We start from the raw sequence: 19405 nt of genomic DNA, 5'->3' as shown, positions 1-19405 counted from the left end.
GGGAGGGAGAGAGAGAGAGAGAGAGAGAGCGCGCGCACGCGAGTGAGTGAGTGCGGTAGAGAGAGAGAGAGAGAGCGCGCGCGCGAGTGAGTGTGAGTGTGAGTGTGAGTGCGAGTGCGGTAGAGAGTGCATGCGTGAGTGCGCGTGAGTGCGAGTGCGGTAGAGAGAGAGAGTGTGCGCGCGCGTGTGAGTGTGAGTGCAGTAGAGAGAGCGAATGTATAGTGTGGTGGGGTCACCTATGGTGCGACGTGAACCCAGGTTCCCGGTTGAGGCTGTCCTCATGGGTACCGAACTTTTGTTAGCAGCCTCTGCTTGGCGACTGTGCGTTGTTGTGTATCCTGAAGTCCACCTTGGAGTATGTTTACTGGAAGATCCGATGCCGAATGTCCTTGACCACTGAAGTATTCCCCCACTGGGCGGGGACATCCCTGTTTGGCGATTGTTGCGCACATGTGCATGTAACTCTGTCAGGTGAACTTGTATTTGCAGATGCATTCTATTTTGTTCAAAAAGCACACAACTTATAGACAGTCAGTTAATGTGGCATTTTATAAATTCCTACTTTAGAAATAAAACCAGTCTGACACAAAGATTCTAAACAAGGCCTCACACCTAACATGCATTGTCTGACTTAAAATGTCACCTCTTCCTTATACTGACATCTTTAGTTCTCTCAAGACTATGACTTGAAAGGAATTCGGGGATTTGCATATACATGTTAATTAATTAAAACCTCCTAACTGATTAAAGATTTAACAGCGTCTTAGGTTTGTTTAATACATCCTCATCAGTCGTGTGACCCTTTGATATTTTACTTATAAATTCTGTGGCTGATGTTATCTCTCTCACTAACATCTGAAGAAGGGGCAAAGTTCTGAAAGCTTGTGTTTTCAGATAAACCTGTTGGAGTACGACCTGGTGTCGTGTGATTTCTGACCTTGTCCAACACCGTACCTCCACATCATCAATATTTGAAGTTTGAGTTTTTGTCACTCTTGAAATGTATGACTGCATTTTTGTGCATAGCACTTTTGTTTGAAAGAATCTGTCAGATGAACTGTTAGCTCTGTTTTCTGTCTTTGTAGCAGCCTGATTTTGAGTATTTACAGCATATTCTGTTTTTGTTTTAAGCTATCCCAGCAGAATTTTGCTTTTATGTTTATCTCTCCAGAAAGTTGAAAGGATTTCTAAAACAATGGATGTGAGGGACCTCTTCAGAAACTTAGACAAAGAAATTAATAGGTATTGTTTAGCCTCTGGAGAGAACAACTTGTAGTTAAAGTATCAGCTTTTCAGTAGAAGAATGGTTACAAAATTCTGTCATATCAGTTAGCAAGCTTGAATATAACACCATCAATGTACTTCTCAGTGGAAATGTAATTGGCCTTATGAATTCATTATGGAATGAGGAGTGTAGTCCCCGTTGAAGGATCCTGACCTGAAACGTTGACTTTCCTGCTCCTCAGATGGTGTGTGACCTGCTGTGCTCTACATTTTATCGACTCTGACTTCCAGCATCTGCAGTCCTTGCTATCTCCCAGTATAGTTACCTTTCAAGTTTTCCCTGATGCTTAATTCGTGCCAGATACAAGCCATTAGAAATTTCTTCTCCAATCACGTCTCACTTTGAATTCTATTGGTTCGTAGTTTTTTTCAGTCTCAAATAGGGCCACTATTGTACTTCAAGGAGAAACTCAGCAACATCTGTAGAGAGAGAAACGGAGTTAATGTTTTGAGTCCTGCCTTTTTGCCAGGACTGATTATGGTTGGAAAACTGGTTTTATTAGAGAGGGAGGAGGAGCGTGTAGCACAGATGGTGAGGGTTCCAGAGCAAAGAACAAAGGGGGTACTAATGGTAATAAAGGAGGGATAGAGATGTAAAATGGTGTAAATGGCAGGTAAGAAAGGAGAAGATGGATTCACTTTGTTGAGAGCAAAGCCAGCAAGGCAACAAGTGTAGGGGGAATGTAATCGAAAGGAAGGACAGAGTTCATGCTCTGAAATTGTTGAACACAATGGTGAATCCTAGAGGCCAAAAGTGCCTGAGCAGAACATGAGGTGTTGTTTCTCCACCCCTGCATCGAACTTCATTGGACCACTGTGCAGAGAAATGGGAGAGAAATGTTAGCATTGCACCATGGTCTTTTATTGAAATGGCAAGCATCTGGAAAGTTGGTGGTCATACTGTGGACAGAATGGAGGGTTTCTGCAAAGTGGTCACCCAGTCTAGATTTGGCATCTCCAGTGTAAAGGAGACTGCATTATTAGCAATGAATGCAGTAGACAAGATTGTAAGGAATACAAATAAAATGCTACAGCTCTGAAGAAGGGTTACTGGTCTCAATGTTAACTTTGTCTTCCATAGATGTTCCATAGTTTCTCCAGCAGTTTCTGTTTTTGTTTGTTTAAAATGCTGTTTCTCCTGGAAAGTGTTTTTTTTTTGTTCACTCATGGAATGGAGGTGTTACAGGTTGACCAGCAATTATTGCCCATTTATTCACTTGGATGTGTACTTACAAGTGATGATGTCTGCTGCCTTTGTCCTTCTGGATCTATCTAAGAATGTTTGCTAATTTCTACAGTGCATCTTTTGGATAGTACACTCTGCAGCTGTTGAGCATCAGTGATGGAGGGAGTGGATGCTTTTGGATGTGGTGCCAGCCAAGCGGGCTGCTTTGTTTTCAGTGGAGTCAAGCTTCTTGAGTGTTACTGGAGCTGCAGCCATCCATGCAAGTAGGGAATATATCATCACACTCCTGACTTGTGCCTTGTAACTGATGGCGTCAGGAGGAGAGTTACTCACTGCAGTGCTACGGTGTCTGACCTGCTCTTGTAGCCACTGTGTTATATGTGGCTATCTATTTGAGTTTTTGGTCTGTGGTAACCCCAAGAATGTTGATCGTTGGAGATTCAGTGATAGCAACACCATTGAATATCAAGGGGTGATGGGTTAGATTGTATCTTATTGGAGATGGTCATTGAATTGAATTTATGTGACATGGTTGTTACTTGCCACTTGTCAGCCCAAGCCCGGATTTTATCCAGATCTTGTTGCATTTGGACATGGATTGCATCAATATCTGAGGAGTCACAATTGGTGCAATCATCAGTGAACATCCCCACGTCTGACCTTATGATGGAGGGAATGTCATTGATGAGGTAGCTAAAGATGGTTGGACCAAGGAAACTGCAGAGGAACTCCTGCAGAGATGTGCTGGAGCTGAGATTGCTGACATCCAACAATCACAATCACCTTCCTTTGTGCCAGTTATGACTCTAACCAGCAAAGAGTTTGCCCCCTAATACCCATTGATTGCAGCTTTTCAGGGGCTTCTTGGTGCCACACTTAGTTAAATGCAGCCTTGATGTCAAGGGTTGTCACTCTAACCTCAGCTCTGGAATTCATCTGTCTGTTTGGGGCTTTGGCAGCATGGAGAGAGGAGGTAAAAAGGCAAGTGTAACACCATCTGTGATTGCATAGGAAGCTACCACGAAGTGGGGTGGGGTGTGCGAGGTGCACAGTTCAGGGTGTTAAGTATGATAGAGTATTGGACCAGGATGTCGCGGTAGGAATAATTCCTGGGGAGGGGAAGATGCGTTTGATGGTGGTATCCTGCTGGAGGTGGCAGTACAGTCGAGATGATTCTTTTGAATGGTTTTCTGTTTTTATTTCAGATTCCCAGAATCCACAGTATTTTGCTTTTATTAAGGAGAAACATTGAATGTCAGTGGGTAACATGAGGGACATCCCAATGAATCAACATGGAACAACCAAGGGGAGGTGATGCCATAGTGATAATATCACTGGTAATTTAGAGGCTCAGGGGCTCATACTCTAGAAACATGGGTTCAAATAACTCCAAGACACCAGGTGGAATTTACATTCAATGGGAAGCAATTCTTATCGTGATTATTTTTCTCCAATGGTATCACAATGACCTTGGATCACTAATTGGTTCACTGATGTCCTTTCGGGAAGGAAATCTTGCCACCCTCACCTGATCTGGCCTACATGTAACTTCAGACCCACCACAATGTAATTGACCCTTGACTGCCCTCTGAAATACATAGCAAGCCAGTCAGTTGTATCAGACTGCTACAAAGCCTTTTAACAGGAAAGGAATAAAATCAGATGGACCACTGGTGTCTACTTAGGTAGGGGAAAGAATAACAGCAAACCCAGCCCTGCAAAGTCCTCGTTACTTTTTTTTATTATTTATTCATGAAATGTAGGATTTGCTCGCTTGGCCAGTGTTTAGTGCACTCATAATTACCCTTGAGAAGGTGGTGATCTGCCTTCTTAAACTACTGCAGTCTTTGGGGTATAGGTACACCCACAGTGCTTAGAGACGGGGTTCCAGGAGAGCATACATCTGACAGTGAAGAAGCAGTCATAATTCTAAAGCAGGATGGTGTGTGGCTTAGAGGGGTATTAGCAAGTGGTAGATCATTGTGCATCTGCTGCCCTTGTCCTCCTTAGTGGTAGAGGAAATGGGTTTGGAAGGTGCCGTTGGAGGACCCTGGGTGAGTTGCTCCCGTGCATTTTATAGATCGTACACAGTTCTGCCCCTGTGAATTGATTATTAAAGGAGTGAATGTTGAAGTGTTCAAGGTATGGAGGGGATGCCATTGAAGTGGATTGCTTTGTCCTGGTTAGTGTCAAACTTGTTTAGAATTGTTGGAGCTGCACTCATCTAGGCAAGTGGAGAATGTTATATTATGCTTCTGACAAGTACTGGGGGGACAGGTGAATTAATTACTGCAGAAATCCTAATCTCTGACGTGCTATTGTAGCCACAGTATTTATAGATATTTTCTAACTAACTTGTTCAGAGATATTATTATATACTTCTGGGAGAGGTTGGACGTGAGCCTTGCTTCCTGGCTCAAAGGTAGAGACATTACCATTGCACCACAAGAGCTCATCCACAGTATTTGTATGTTTGTCCAGTTTGTTTCTGGTCAATGATCACTGCAGGAAGTTAATAAAGTGATTCAGTGACAAAGGCTAGTATTTGTTGCCCTAGACAAGGTGATGGTGAATTGCCTTTGATAGCCAGAATGGATCATAGGTTCACAATGATGTCTAGACAGCCTCCCACTAAAATTAAATCTCTGTATGAGAAGTGCATTTGTCTTTCAAGATCTGCTGTACTTCTCTTGTTTCTTCAGTGCAGGAATGTGTCTGTGGAGAAAAGAAAAGTGCATTGTATGCTTAAATGAGCTGGCAGATGGAATCTTGTGGGATATGTCATTTTGGGTGTATGATTTAGCAATTAATTGTTATTGCATAATTTAAATAAGAATGTAAAGTCAGATGGAAGATTATCAAACGATACTGAAGAAGAGGAGCTCAAGACCACAAACAAATCAGCCATGAACTTATTGAATGATGGAGCAAGATCCGAATGCAAAATGGCCTGCTCTTGTATCTAAGTCCTATATTTTTACTTAAGATGTAATTCCACCTACAAGGCCTTTTCTTGTAGATTCTACAACTGCTTTGCAATGTCATCTCATGATTGATTTAATGCATTAGTATCTAACATACTGCATTTTTTAGGTCTACGAACTTGATGGAACCTTACATAACAAGAATTGGTCTATTATGGCTTACCAGGAGGTTGCAAGACAATTCAAAAATGATAATCCTGACTTCATGGGAACTAAAGTGATTTTTTCTGTACATAGGTAGGATTTGATCATATAGAACTATTGTCTGCCTGATGTTCAAAATACTTCTATTTTGACGTGATTAGAAATTATGCACACTCTATTGCATCACAGTTGAACCTTCCCTCGTGTCAGGTTACAGGTTCAAATATTTTTTTCAAAGAAAGTTAATGTTTTGATTATACATCCTGTTTTACTATTTAACACCTTAAGTTGCAACCAGCCTAGTTTGGATGAGGGAATGCATCATGATACAATGAAATGCCATATTTAATATCAAGACTGTCTGGAGATCTAAGTATAAAAGGTCATTTGGCTTTTTAGTTATCATTTTAATTTTAAAGGTGGTGACAAATAGTTCGTAATAAACCTGAACATGACAGAATCACAGCGGGAAGTGAGTAATATTATTTAGTGATATACCTAACAATAAGCCTTCAGAGCCCTAGTTCTGGTAATGACCATGATTCAAGTCTGATTATATTTTTTTGTGGAACTGCATCATTTTGCCCTGTTTATATCTGCCATTGACATTTCTTGTATATTTCTTTTTAGAAAATTGAATAATGCGGAAATGAAGATTGCAGTGTATGAGGCCATGGAACTTTACAATAAATTCCCAGAGACTATGGCAGGCTTTGATATGGTAGGTTTTCCATGTTACTTCAGTTGTTATATTCCAGACTTTTCTTGCATTTATTTATTAGACCTTGAATTTGTTTATTTACCATACAGTCCTATTTTTGGGTACGAATATGCATAGGTAAAAGAAATGATGATATCAGGGTTATTCAGTATTTAAATTACAGGCAGATATTTGAGACTAAAGGTTAAAAAACAGGTAAATCTTCCATCTGAATGCTCTCATTAGAGAGAGACTGTTGGTGATGGTTTAACCTGAAGGTCACCAGGCCTCATGCAAGGTGTAAAGTTGAGAAAGGGAATCCTTCATGGTTCAGTGAACCAGTGCAGGAATTCTGCCCATGCTATTGATATTACGCTGCAGCACAAACTGGTCATCCAGCCAACTGAGTTAACTGACCCCCTTGGGACTAGTTAGCTATTGAAATTGCTTTCCATTATCCATCCTATTACTTTCTATTATCCATCCTATTATTAAAAAAAATACACCATTTGTTGACAGTGTTTTTAAAGTCTGCCAATCAAAGTTTTTTTAAATGCATCTTGTACTTCTGTGGCCCATCTCAAAATGATTAAGTGCTAGAGATGCTGGAAGGGGAATAATAGGAAGAGCATAGGTCCCTACCCAAGAAAAGGGTTCTTAGGAAACTTCTGAAAGCAAGGCAAAGAAGAAACTATTTTGAAATCAATTCAGGAGGACAGAGAAGTGTGCTTCCCTGAAAGATGACCAGTCTTTTTCATGTGAAAAGTAGGGGGTCTGAGGAGCTTTGCTCAGTTAGAGATGGCGGTGATATTGTGGGATTTAATTTATTGGAGGTGAGGAGCAACTTCGCAAAGAGATTAGAAGATATAAAATTAATTTGTAAATTTTGAAAAAACTTTACTTGAACTTTCTTATTGTTGACATTAATGCTTGTACCTATGATTATAGCTTGTGAGGTCCTGTTTGACCTTTTGACCTATGTCACTTGATAGCAGGAGTTGATATGTTAGCACCTTAAAAAGCTAGAAAATGTAACTGAGATATGTAAGAAATTGAACAAAATGGTATTGTTTTGAAAATATCTATTTATGTTCTCACCATTCTGTAATCTCCATTGGTCGTACAATTTCCCTAGCCTCTTCATTCCTTTTGACTTTAGCAACTCCCTTGCTTCATGCAACATGCTTGATTATTATCTACCTTCATCTCAAATTCTAGGATTTCCTCCCTATGTCTTTTGCCTCTCCACTTCCCTTTCCTTTGTTAACTTCACTGCAAACTGAAACTCCACCGCTATGTTTTGGTACTGATATTTTGATTACATCTCATCTTGGGATTTTATTTTAAACTTGAAAGCTCTGTATAGGTACAAACTAATGTATGTGGATGCATATTCTACAGTCAACCTGATTCCAATGCAGATACTTAATATGCTTGGATTAAATTCTCTTGTACACTTTTTTCAATGCAAAATATCAATTCCTTCAGGTGGAGAAGGGAGAAAGTCAGTGAGACAGTCTTAAAGTGTGAATCTGAATTGTAAATTTTCATGCCGATGGGCTGAGGAGTGGCAGATGGCATTTAATTTAGATAAGTGTGAGATGTTGCATTTTGGTAAGGCAAATCAGGGCAGGACTTGTACACTTAATTTTAGGGTTCTGGGGAGTGTTGCCAAACAAAAATACCTAGGGGTGCAGGTTCATAGTTCCTTAAAAGTGGAGTCACCAGTAGACAGGGTAGCAAAGTAGGTGTTTAGGAACAAAAACGAAGTTGCTGGAAAAGCTCAGCAGGTCTGGCAGCATCTGTGGAGGAAAAAACAAAGTTAATGTTTCGGGTCTGGTGACCCTTCCTCAGAAGAAGGTGTTTAGTACACTTGCCTTAATTGGTCAGTGCATTATTTAAAGGAATTGGAATGTCGTGTTGCAGCTGTACAGGGCATTGGTTAGGCCACTTTTGGAATACTGCATTCAATTCTGGTCTCCCTGCTATAGGAAAGATGTTGTTAAACTTGAAAGGATTCAGAAAGATTTACAAGGATATTGCTGGGGTTGGAGGGTTTGAGCTGTAGGGAGAGGCTGAATAGGCTGGGGCTATTTTCCCTGAAGTGTTGGAGACTGAGGGACAACATAGAGGTTTATAAAATCATGATAGGGTGAATAGCCAAGGTCTTTTTCCCAAGGTATGGGAGTTCAAAGATAGAGGGCACGTGTTTAAGGTGAGAGGGAAAGATTTAAGAAGGATCTAGAGGGTAACTTTATCATGCAGAGGGTTGTGCATGTATGGAATGAGCTACCAAAGGAAGTGGTGGAAGTTGATACAATTACAATATTTAAAACTTTTAAAAATGGATGAGTACCTGAATAGAAGGGCTTTAGAGGGATATGGGCCAAATGCTAGCAAATGGGACTAGATTAATTTAGGATATCTGGTCTGTTTCCTTGCTTTACAACTCTATGACTTTATATGTCTACTCAGATATTTCACTAAATTCCAGCTAGTGGATTACTTAAATTCCAGCTACTGCTATAGTACAGTTTTGAATTCATCAGGGAGAGTGGAGCATTAATAACAGAATAAGATGTCCTTGCCATTTGAACCAGTTTTGGCAAGTTCATATAATTTTGTAATGTGGGTGAGAAGTGTGAAAATGCAGATGAATGCAGGTATAATCAGTGACTCTTTTCCAATCAAAAGCAAGTTTTTTTAAAGGCAGTTGACCTCCACATTTAGCTTTTGTCAGCTAACAATTAAAGCTGAAATTGTTGAGCTAAGAAAGACATGATAATCTTTGTTGGTTTCATCTGTTGTAAGTCAATTTATAACCCTAAATGATCAATAGATTTTTTGCAATGTTCTTTTCTTTCTCTTTTTTTTTTAAACATTACACCTTGTCCTCCAGTTAGTTTGTGGATTCTTGCCATCTACTCCAGATGTCCAGGCAAGCAAATTAAAATTTGCTGCAAATCAAACTTAATGGTGCATAAGAAATGTCTTGCATTTTTCTACATTATATGTCTCTACCCATGGATTTTAATTTAATTTAATTTAATTTTATGAATTTTTAATAACATCATAAAATATAACTGAACCTATTTTATTACATCCAGTGTTGAACACTTTGGCTATTGAGCTCTTCCATGAAAGTTTTCAGCACAAATAAATTAGAAGATATGAACAAGTAAGAAATAGGAGCAGGTGTCATCCAAAGGGCCCATTGAGCTTCTTTGACCATTCAATATGAACAATGTCTGTGTTCTACTCTTTTAAGCCTCTTCAGAATCTTGGGTTTTTCAATCTTTCATTTTTCTAAACTTCAGAAAATAGAGATCCAATTTACTCAGTCTCACAGCGTAGCGCACCAGTCTATTCAAAGCAACCAGTCTAGTTAACCTTCAATGTAAAGTGCAACTTTTTGTTACAATCCCAGCTGATGTTAATACTGGATGAGTCAGATCACAAAGTGAAACCTGGAGACATGCGTCCGACTTTGCTACATTATTTAACCGTGGAAGTTATTGAACACATTTGCAAGAGTCTGCAAGCCTACCTTCAAAACAGAGAACAGAACCTTCTATTAAACAAGGAAATAACATGAACCATATTATACTCAACAAAAATGTTGGAAAGATTTCAGTACAAACCCTGGAAAAAGGATTTAAACTCTCATACTTTTTATCCCAACCATATCCTTACAAACACCAAACACCAGTGAAGATTCACCTTCTCCACACTAAGCCTTCTTCAGGCTGACACAGCTACAACCAATTTCCTTCCAGTGATAACAAGGTGTACAGCTGGATGAATATCTGCATGTTCACTAGATGCTTTCCTTCAACTGATGTTCCTCTCTGAGACACCTGAAACAAACTGCAAATTAAAATCACAATTACTTTAACTTCAGAGCAGACACATAGGTTCCCTAAACTCAGTTTTAGGAAGTACTGCAGGAATCCTTACTAGAGAGTTTAACCCTCCTTCTACTCTCTGGCACACAAACACTGACTGACCTCTGTATTTTTATGTCTGGATCTCATCCTGGACCCCAGTTGTTAGGCAACAGTAGTTTGTTTTTCTCCTATCCTTTCTAATACATTAAATGACCAACACCTATTCTTCAGTTAAGGGTTTAAAACCTTATTTTATTTATCAGATCTCCAGAACTCCCATCACCAAACCCATAAAACATCTCTAAAAATTAAACTAGAACCAGGGCTCCCCTTCTTAACACAAAATACAAAAAATAAATGTAACTGGGCAGCATGGTGGCTCAGTGGTTAACACTGCTGCCTCACAGTGCCAAGGATCTGGGTTTGATTCCCCCCTCAGGTGACTGTCTTTGTGGAGTTTTAAAATCTACCCACCCCTCCCCAAATCATGTGGATTTCCTCCAGGTACTGCACAGTTTCCTCCCACAGTCCAAAGATGTGCAGGTTAGGTGACCTAGCCAGGCTAAATTGCCCATAGTGTCCAGGGATGTGCAGGCTAGATGGATTAGCCATGGGAAATGCAGGGTTACAGGGATAGGGTAGGGGAATGGTCTGAGTGGGATGCTCTTTGGACAGTTGGTGTGGACTTGATGGGCTGAATGGCCTGCTTCAACACTGTAGGGTTCTATGATTCTACGGTTGTACCAAAATCCCACACTGCATTCAATATATGCCTCAAAGCGTTGTAAAACTGTAGCAAGACTTTGTACTCCAAGACCTGGGCCATAAGCTCAAATTTTAAGATTTTGTAAATTACTTGAACCTTTTAGTCAGTTTTTTGACCAGACAAAAAATTGGAAAACAGTAGTTTTGGTGTAACAAATTAAGGGGATTTATTATGTAACAACACAATACTTCAACAGCCTGCTGATAGTTTGAGTCACACAGAACCTTTACTCTTAAGAGAAAGCTTGTACAACAGTTCGATTTGACACTTGTTTTGGTCGATCTGACTTCATTCTTCCGTTTCTTTCTTTAATTTTCCAGAAACGTACTATGTTTTTCTTGCATAAATTTTATAAGTAACAGACCTACAGTTTCCAGAACCTCAATGTACGATGACTGAAAGTCCTTCGACAGTGACCTTTCCCATATTGCACCTCAGCAGTGGCTTCTCCCTGCTTTAATATGTCCTTCGGTAATCTGTACTGGACCCTTTCAGACGGGTGTTTTTATCCATCTGTAGCTTTGGTATCCAAGATTTCTCTTGCCACAATTGGTGAAAGCAATTGACTTGTACTATTTGTAACACAATCAATACGATTAGTACACTATTCACAGTTACATTAACGGACCATCAATACACAATCAATAGTACATCCTGAATTACAATTTTAAAAAAATCTAAGGCATGCAGACGATTTGGAGCCTCATCTGTTTCTTAGTAACACCTTTGGTAATACAGTTGCTATTGTAATAGAAGCAAAAATATGCAAACAGCTTAATTATTTCAAATCCTCCTTTACCCATTGTTAGATTGTACATTCCCAGGCAGTCTGAATCGTTTTAAATTGTAATCTTTCGAAATTGTTCTAACTTATTACCCTTTGTGTCTCCATATGATCACATCATCTCCTTTATTTACACCTAACCTAATCAATGCAATAGCTCTTCAGATACCAGCAGTTCAATTTCCTTGCTTATAAAGAACAAAACACAGTGCAGCACAGGAACAGGCCCTTTGGCCCACCAAGCCTGCGCTGACACATGACACCTTAGGAGAGGTCTCTGGTTTACTTTGGATAGAGTGTAAGTCCAATGTTTTGTTTATTTACTTGATATGCCACTGTACAGAACCAAACTGCTTTTGTGACAATGTAGTGCATATCCCCCTATTCCCTGTCTGTTCGTGTATCTGTCAAGATACATCTTAAACGTTGCCATTGCATCTGCTTCTACCACCACCTCTGGCAGCACATTCTATGCACTTCGCAGCCTTTGTGTAAAAAAACTTGCCTCTCACATCTCCTTTAAATTTGCCTTCTTTTACCTTTTAACCTATGTCCCCTGGAAATTCTACCCTACACTTCTACCCTGGGAAAAAGACTCCAACTATCTATTTTATCCTTGCCTCTTGTAATTTTGTAAACCTCTTATGAGGTCACTCCTCAGCCTCTGACCTTCAAGTGAAAACAAGCCGAGCCAAAAGCCCATGCAAATACTTATAAAATACAGTGCATAAAATGCATAGTACAAGAGAAAATATATGATATATGAAGTCCTATATTTCTTAGACATTTTTCTTTCTACTTGCTTGCTGTTCCTGCATGCTTCCTTGTATGAGTATTGCTGCATCCCACTGAACATTAGAGTTTAACAGTTTAATGCCTTTTTAAAAATAATCTGCTTTAGGAGCTGGTATCACAGTTTTATTAGATGTTATCCTCTCAGTGTCCTGGATTTTCCAACATCTCAGAAATGGTTGTCTGGCCATATGCTGCACATGGGGATGTTGTAGAGTCTCCATCAAAGCTGAAGGAATTGTACAGGGAATTGGAGATTCTGCTGGGCAAATCCCCCGTGCCTGTTATCCTCGAAAAGTATTCATCTAAACCTGAGAATTCGGCTGTAGCTTTTTAAAAATTCATTCACAGGATGTGTGCATTGTTGGCCAGGTGAAGATTTATTACCAACCCCTAACTGTTTGTTAAGAGTTACCCACATTGCATGTGTTCACATGTAGGCCAGACCAGGTAAGGACGGCCGACTTCCTTCCTTACAGGATTTCAGAGAATCAGATGAGGTTTTCTTGCAACAGTCAGCAGTGGTTATTTGGTTGCCATAAGACTAGATTTTTATCCCAGATTTGGATTGTAATTTGTGTATGGTGGAATTGGAACCCCAGAGCATTGGCCTAGGGCTCTGGATAGCTAGTGTAGTGATAGTACCACTATATCACCACCTCCCCTAAGGTAAGTGGATAGTTACTCAGGAAAAGTCTCACATACAATTTCTGCTCCATCTTACCATATGCCATTCCCCCAGCCACTCAGTGGATTTCTAGTTTAAGACCAGCATCCCTTGTGCCCATGTCATCTTTGAAAGGTTGCCATGGACCTGGAGAAGCTTTAGCAATTCAGCTTTGCTGCTCACTGGCAAGGTCATGGAGCAACTAATATGAAGTTACACTGCTCATATAGAGAACATGATTAACAATGCCTCATGCATAAAACCCCATTCTCTTGCCCTATTCAATGTTTAACCATCAGGCCACACACTGCTTTGCTCCCTAGCCACATTCTGTCTAAACACCCTTAAGTCAGCGCATCTCTATCCCTACTGCCTGCTGTAGGGTTGCATCTTGTCATTGCCCAGTAGGAGAACATCAAATATAGGCAAGCAATCAGAAAATTACGTCAAAAATGAGAACTTTTATTTACAGAATGCAAAGGGGAATAAAAATGGAGCCATCAGAGGCTGCAATTTGCCCAACATTGCCAGATTTTAACATCATAACCAGGAAATCTAACAGTTAGTGATTGTCACACGCAGTTCTCTTCTACTGGAAGTGGGTGTCATTGAGGTTCTGACTGGCTTGTTGTGCCCGTTGTAGCTGAGTTCTGTCATGGACAACAACAGCTTCCTCCTCCACAACATCCTTGTCCTCCACCTTGGAATACTGATCCCATTCCCCCAGTTCCTCTGCATCCAGCACATTGCCTTGTTGCCTGTTTCATTTGTGCACAGCACAGCAGGCCATGACCATGGGATGTAGTCTGTCTAGACTATATTGGAGACACCCTCTCCCCACACCAGTCTGAGTAGCAGAAAAGTATCTTTAGTAGCCCTGTACTCTGCAGTGATACTATGAGCCAAGATCGCATTAGGTAGCCCTTATGCCTCAGTAACCAGCCTTGTAAAGCCCTGGACCCTCAAATGCACCAGGTACATGAGTGTTCTCCAGAATGTACAAGTTGTGGCAGCTGCCATGGTAGCAGGCATACACATCCAGGAAGTGCTAATGATGATCTCAGATCATCTACACATGAATGAAATGGAACCCCCTCCCTATTGATGAATTCCACAGCATTGTTATATGGCCCTCTCAGTGCCCCAAGTCTACAATTGATGGCACTCTGCACCTGGGGGAACCCAGCTCTGTTTTCGATTCCAATTGCTCAGGCTACAACACTGACTCCATCTTGGGGTAGCAAGGTGAACTGGTGTGATCTTGCACAGATGGTATCAGTAATTGTTCTGATGTATTTGTGTGTACACAACCGAAAAATACTGCACAGGTCACCTGTTGGTCCATGAAAGGAGCCAGTTGTTTAGAGGTTCACTGCCGCGGTGAACTTCACCGCTACCAGGAGAGAGTGGCCTTCCACTCCTGCAACCCTTCAATTCCACTCCAGCCTCCTGCACAGTTCTGTGCAGTGTCCTAGGACATATGAAGCCTGTGCGGCACTGTGTCTCACTTGTGTGCAGGAAATGGAGCCTGTATTGGAAAACTGTGGGCTATCTGCACACCCACGCATCCTGAGATATGATTTGATTTGATTTGATTTATTGTAGTTACATGTACCTAAGTACAGTGAAAAGCTTTGTTTTTCGAGCACTATAGGCAGTTCATAGCAAATAAGGACATATAGATCATAGGGTGCTTAGACAGAGCGAGGCATACAGGTTACAACTGCACAGGAAGTGTACAAAGCAAGGTCAACGTGAGCAAGATCAACATTATTTGAAGTTAGAGAGTCCATTCAACAGTCTAATAAGGACGGGGAAGAAGCTGTTCTTGAACCTTTTAGTGCATGTGTTTAAGCCTCTGTATCTTCTGCCTGATGGAAGAGATTGTAGGAGAGCATTACCAGGGTGGGAGGAGTCTTTGACGTTGGCAGCCTTTCTCTGGCAATGAGAAGTGTAAATGGAGCCCATGGATGGGAGGTTGGCTTCTGTGATGGTCATGGCTGTGCACACAACCTTCTATAGTTTCTTTCAGTCCTGGGCAGAGCAGTTGCCGTACCAGGCCATTATTGCAGCAGATAGTATGCTTTCTATGGTGCATCTGTAAAAGTTAGTGAGGGTCCCGATGGACATGCCGAATTTCCTAAGGCGCCGGAGGAAGAAGAGGCATCCTTGTGCCTTCTTGACTGTCGCATCTACGTGGGAGATCCAGGACAGGTTGTTGGTTATTGTAACTATTAGGAACTTGACGCTCTCGACCCTCTCCACTTCCGCTCTGTTGATGTAGATAGCGGCGTGTCCTCCTCCTTTCTTCCTGAAGTCAATGACCAGTTTTTTTTGTTTTGCTGACATTGAGAGAGAGGTTGTTATCGTTGCACCACGACACCAAGCCTTCTATCTCCCTGCTGTATTCTGACTCATCGTTGTTTGATATCCATCCTGCCATGGTAGTGTCGTCAGCAAACTTATACACGCCGCTTGTTTGGAATTTGGCTACACAGTCGTGTGTGTACAAGAAGACAGTAGGGGGCTGAGAATGAAACCTTGTGGGGGCTTCAGTAATTGTGGAGGAGGTGCAGTTTCCAACTTCATAGATTGCGGTCTGTGTGTCAGGAAGCTGAGGATCCAGTTGCAGACAGCAGAGCTCGGTCTCAGAGTTTTGAGATTAGTCTGGAAGGGATTATAGTGTTGAAGGCGGAGCTGTAGTTGATAAGTAGCAGTCTGATGTAGGTGTCCTTGTTATCCAGAGGTTCCAGGGATGAGTATACGGCTAGAGAAATGGCGCCTACTCTGGACCTGTTTCATCAGTAGGCAAATTGCAGGGGATCGAGGCAGGCTGCAAGGCTAGAGTTGATGTGTGCCATGATCAGCCTCTTGAAGCACTTCATGATTATGATCCTCCTTTGTGCCAGGCTGCTTCATTTCCTGGAGTTTGTCATCAGTTTTGATCATCCTGCATCTATCTTTACTTTCTTAGATAGGCAGCCACCATGACATACATGCTGTCAGCAGCAGGGCCCATCACTTTTGTGGAAAGAACTTGTTCTGGGCACAGAAGGAGAAAAGAGTTCCTTAAATTTCAGAACAGTCATCAGTGGTGAACTGTGCAGATGAGGGCTCAGCATACCTCGATACACAATGAGACATGTCGGACATCGCTAACATTGTATTGAACGTTCACATTCTGCGTCCGGCTGAGTGACCACCACATGCCAATGAGTCTGGGCTGCCTGCAGCACAATGGCCCCCTTCCAACTGTACTCTCATATCAAATCCTGAATTTGGCATTGTATTTAGTACGCGCAATTGTGACACCTGCATGACAGAGGAGAATTCCAACTTGTATAGCTCATATAGAACACTTGGACATTGTATTAATACTGGTTTGCATTTAGCCAGCACTGGCCTTATATACCATTATTGCTGATAACTTCAACATTTTTCATATGCTCAGGTTCAATTTGCAAAAGCTAATGGAATGTATCTAATTCCTTTCTTGACCCGTAAGCACCCTCATACCGAGGCACTTTTCCAGCTGTTTTCTGGAAGCACTTTGCCTCTAGAGAAAGGAAATGCCTGACCCCAATCACACTGGATTCTGTCAGCAATGGCCCAAACTGGTTGTCAGATATCATCCTCCATAACCTCCAGTTCCCCATTATCTCACACTGCCCTGAAAGCCCATTTCGACCCATCCCTCCAATTTGGAGACTTCTTACATTAAACTTAATGTACAGCTATCTTCCCCACTCCCTGAATCCCAACATTAAATCTTGTTGATGAGCACCCTGTTCTTTTATTGACCCTTGTTGGAGGCAATAGTGGTGGTTAAGGTCAATACCCCCCCTCCCCCCGGCCTTCCCATATCCAACCTTGCCCTTTGATGCTGTCCCAAATTCCCCATATTTGGCTGGAGCCTCCCCCTCACTTTCCTTAACCCCACAACTAAAAATATCTCTGCTTTCCCCCCAGCCTCGATTCTCCTACCCTTTCTATCATTGATCCCTTCACAATCCCAAACACCCAGCCATTTCCAAACAAAACCCCTCTAGCAGTGTCGATGGTCAGTAATCCAGGACTGTGTTTGGCCTTGACCTATGATCAAGTCTGATGAGCTGCCCTGTACAGAACTGACTAGACCCCTGTGTTCACAACTCCCCGAATGATGATATACAGTTCCTCTGACTGCTGGTGCTGGTCTTACAGGATGGACTGCTGCACAATCCCTGGACTGTACTGAGATAGATCCCTGATCTTGAGCATCCTGAACAGATGACAGCAGTGAGAAGGTTTATGATTGCACCCATGACTGACAGTAGCAGCACCCCCTGAGCAGACAGCAGCAGCTTCCTTGCTTTGACTAAGGACTAGTCTACACCAATTTTTGCCACATCTGGTTGTTGAATGAACATGCGGTATGTTTGCAACACAGGTAGGTGTTAGATTGCTATCTCTGTGTGCCAGACAGAAAGATGCCTGCTTCCCCCTACCCCAAAGACATTCCAGTAATGACCAGAATGACAAGCAGCTATGCCATGTGCCTGTGCTAAAAAGGTCCTTAGAATGGCAATGATGACAGCTCCGGATGAAGCACCAATGCATGAACAGGCACAACACAGCAAAGCAAGGCAAGGCAAGGTATGGATAGTGCAAGCATGCAGATACATGCAAAGTAAATGAGTACTAAGAGAGCAAAGAAGCAATCCTGAGTTGTAACCTGGTACATTCTGTGAGCTGTGTCCCTATCTGTGCCTGTTAATTATACCTGCTGCAAACTTCTTAATGCTAGTTACTGCTGCGCTCTGCAATGCATTTCTGTGCCTGGCAAACAGCATGCCAGTGTATGGAGGAGTTGCTGTGATGGTCATGATGGATTGACAGTTGCCAGATACCCCTGTCTGTAGGTGATGAGTGTGGTGACTGGTGCCTGTGCATCATGCCCAGTTGTTGCCCAGTGCCCAAAATGGAAGTCATTTGGAGTTCGCGATAAGCTGAATCCATCAGGTATGTAATCTAGTTACCTTGTCCAGTCTTCCAGAACTTGAGCTTGTTTGGTGAGTTTGTTAACATGGGAGTGCCGTGTCTGTTCTATTCCCTCCGGCCCTGTTTGATTCCCACTTCAAGCCTGCACCATTTCTGTGCATATTTGCAAAAGTTGGCATTGTGTATGGCACAATGACATGCAGGGCCAGGAACTGTGCGTGTGCACATTGCCATGTGAGCACATATGTGCAGGTATCCCAAAGTTCTGGTGTCACCAAACACTGCCTCACAGAATCAATGGCAGCTTGTAAAGACAACATTTGATGCAACATGAAACTAGATTAGGAAGAAGTGTCAACTGAGAACTGTTCCCATGTCAGAAAAGACCAGGGTGAAAACTGGATCATTTCTGCATTCACTAATAATTTATTGGATCAGCTAATGGAGGTGGCTTGGATCCAGTTTGGCTTGTGCTTCCCAGCAGTGATACTTGAATGTATTGTACTCTCTTATATTAAAAAAAAAGTGCAGTTTGACATTTTTAGACACTTTTTGTCTTGCTCACTTGTTTTTCGTTAATGGACCTGTATCTTGCTGTTACAAATGTCTTTTGTGTGGGCAATATTTTGAAAATCTTAAAACAATTGTGGAGGATGATTGCATTAACTTCTGACAGGTTGGCCATGAGGATGCTGGGCACCCGCTATGGTATTTCAAGAACGAGCTATCAATTCCAGCAAAACTCGGAGTTAAGCTGCCATACTTCTTTCATGCGGGGGAAACTGGTAAGATACGCAATAATTTTTTTTAAAAAATCTATCAAAATGTCTTCCAATTTAATAGGTTACTGTTATACCATGTTTTAGCCATTTTTATATTGAATTGTAGTTTGTACTCAGTTTGTGCCCTTGCAGGTTACTACCCACCATGGGTCTTCACTGTCTGGAAGTTGAACCAGTCATTGTATAGCTTTCTGGCAACGGGAATACCTGTTCTCTGTTATGGACTTTCATCCAGAAAAGCTCACCCACTTGAAATGGGAAGATACGAATGACAAGTGTCTTTGCCATTTAAATATGGATTTTACAGAGAAGTTTCATTTACAATATGAACAAAAAGCCTGGAAAAATTTAGGTCAGGCAGCATCTGTAGAGAGAAACAGAACTAATGTTTCAGATTTAGTGGGGAGGATCTGAGATAACAAGGTGTAGAGCTGGATGAACACAGCAGG

At 41.6% G+C, this 19405-nt stretch overlaps 1 protein-coding gene across 1 annotated transcript in view; it reads left to right on the top strand.

Annotated features, from left to right (window-relative positions):
* Window positions 1-19335, top strand: part of ada2a (adenosine deaminase 2a) — a 56183-nt gene extending 36848 nt beyond the window's left edge. Inside the window, exons 4-6 of the mRNA XM_048607506.1 lie at window positions 5564-5691; window positions 6229-6319; window positions 18851-19335. Of these exons, the coding sequence (XP_048463463.1) occupies window positions 5564-5691; window positions 6229-6319; window positions 18851-18985 (354 nt within the window). The 3' untranslated portion in view covers window positions 18986-19335. The remainder of the gene's footprint in view (window positions 1-5563; window positions 5692-6228; window positions 6320-18850) is intronic.
* Window positions 19336-19405: the final 70 nt, after the last annotated feature.

The sequence above is a fragment of the Rhincodon typus genome, chromosome 18, assembly GCF_021869965.1.
Source record: "Rhincodon typus isolate 14 chromosome 18, sRhiTyp1.1, whole genome shotgun sequence".
NCBI lineage: Eukaryota > Metazoa > Chordata > Chondrichthyes > Orectolobiformes > Rhincodontidae > Rhincodon > Rhincodon typus.
Note: the sequence above shows the minus strand (reverse complement) of the source record. Positions and strands in the feature narration are given on the sequence as shown.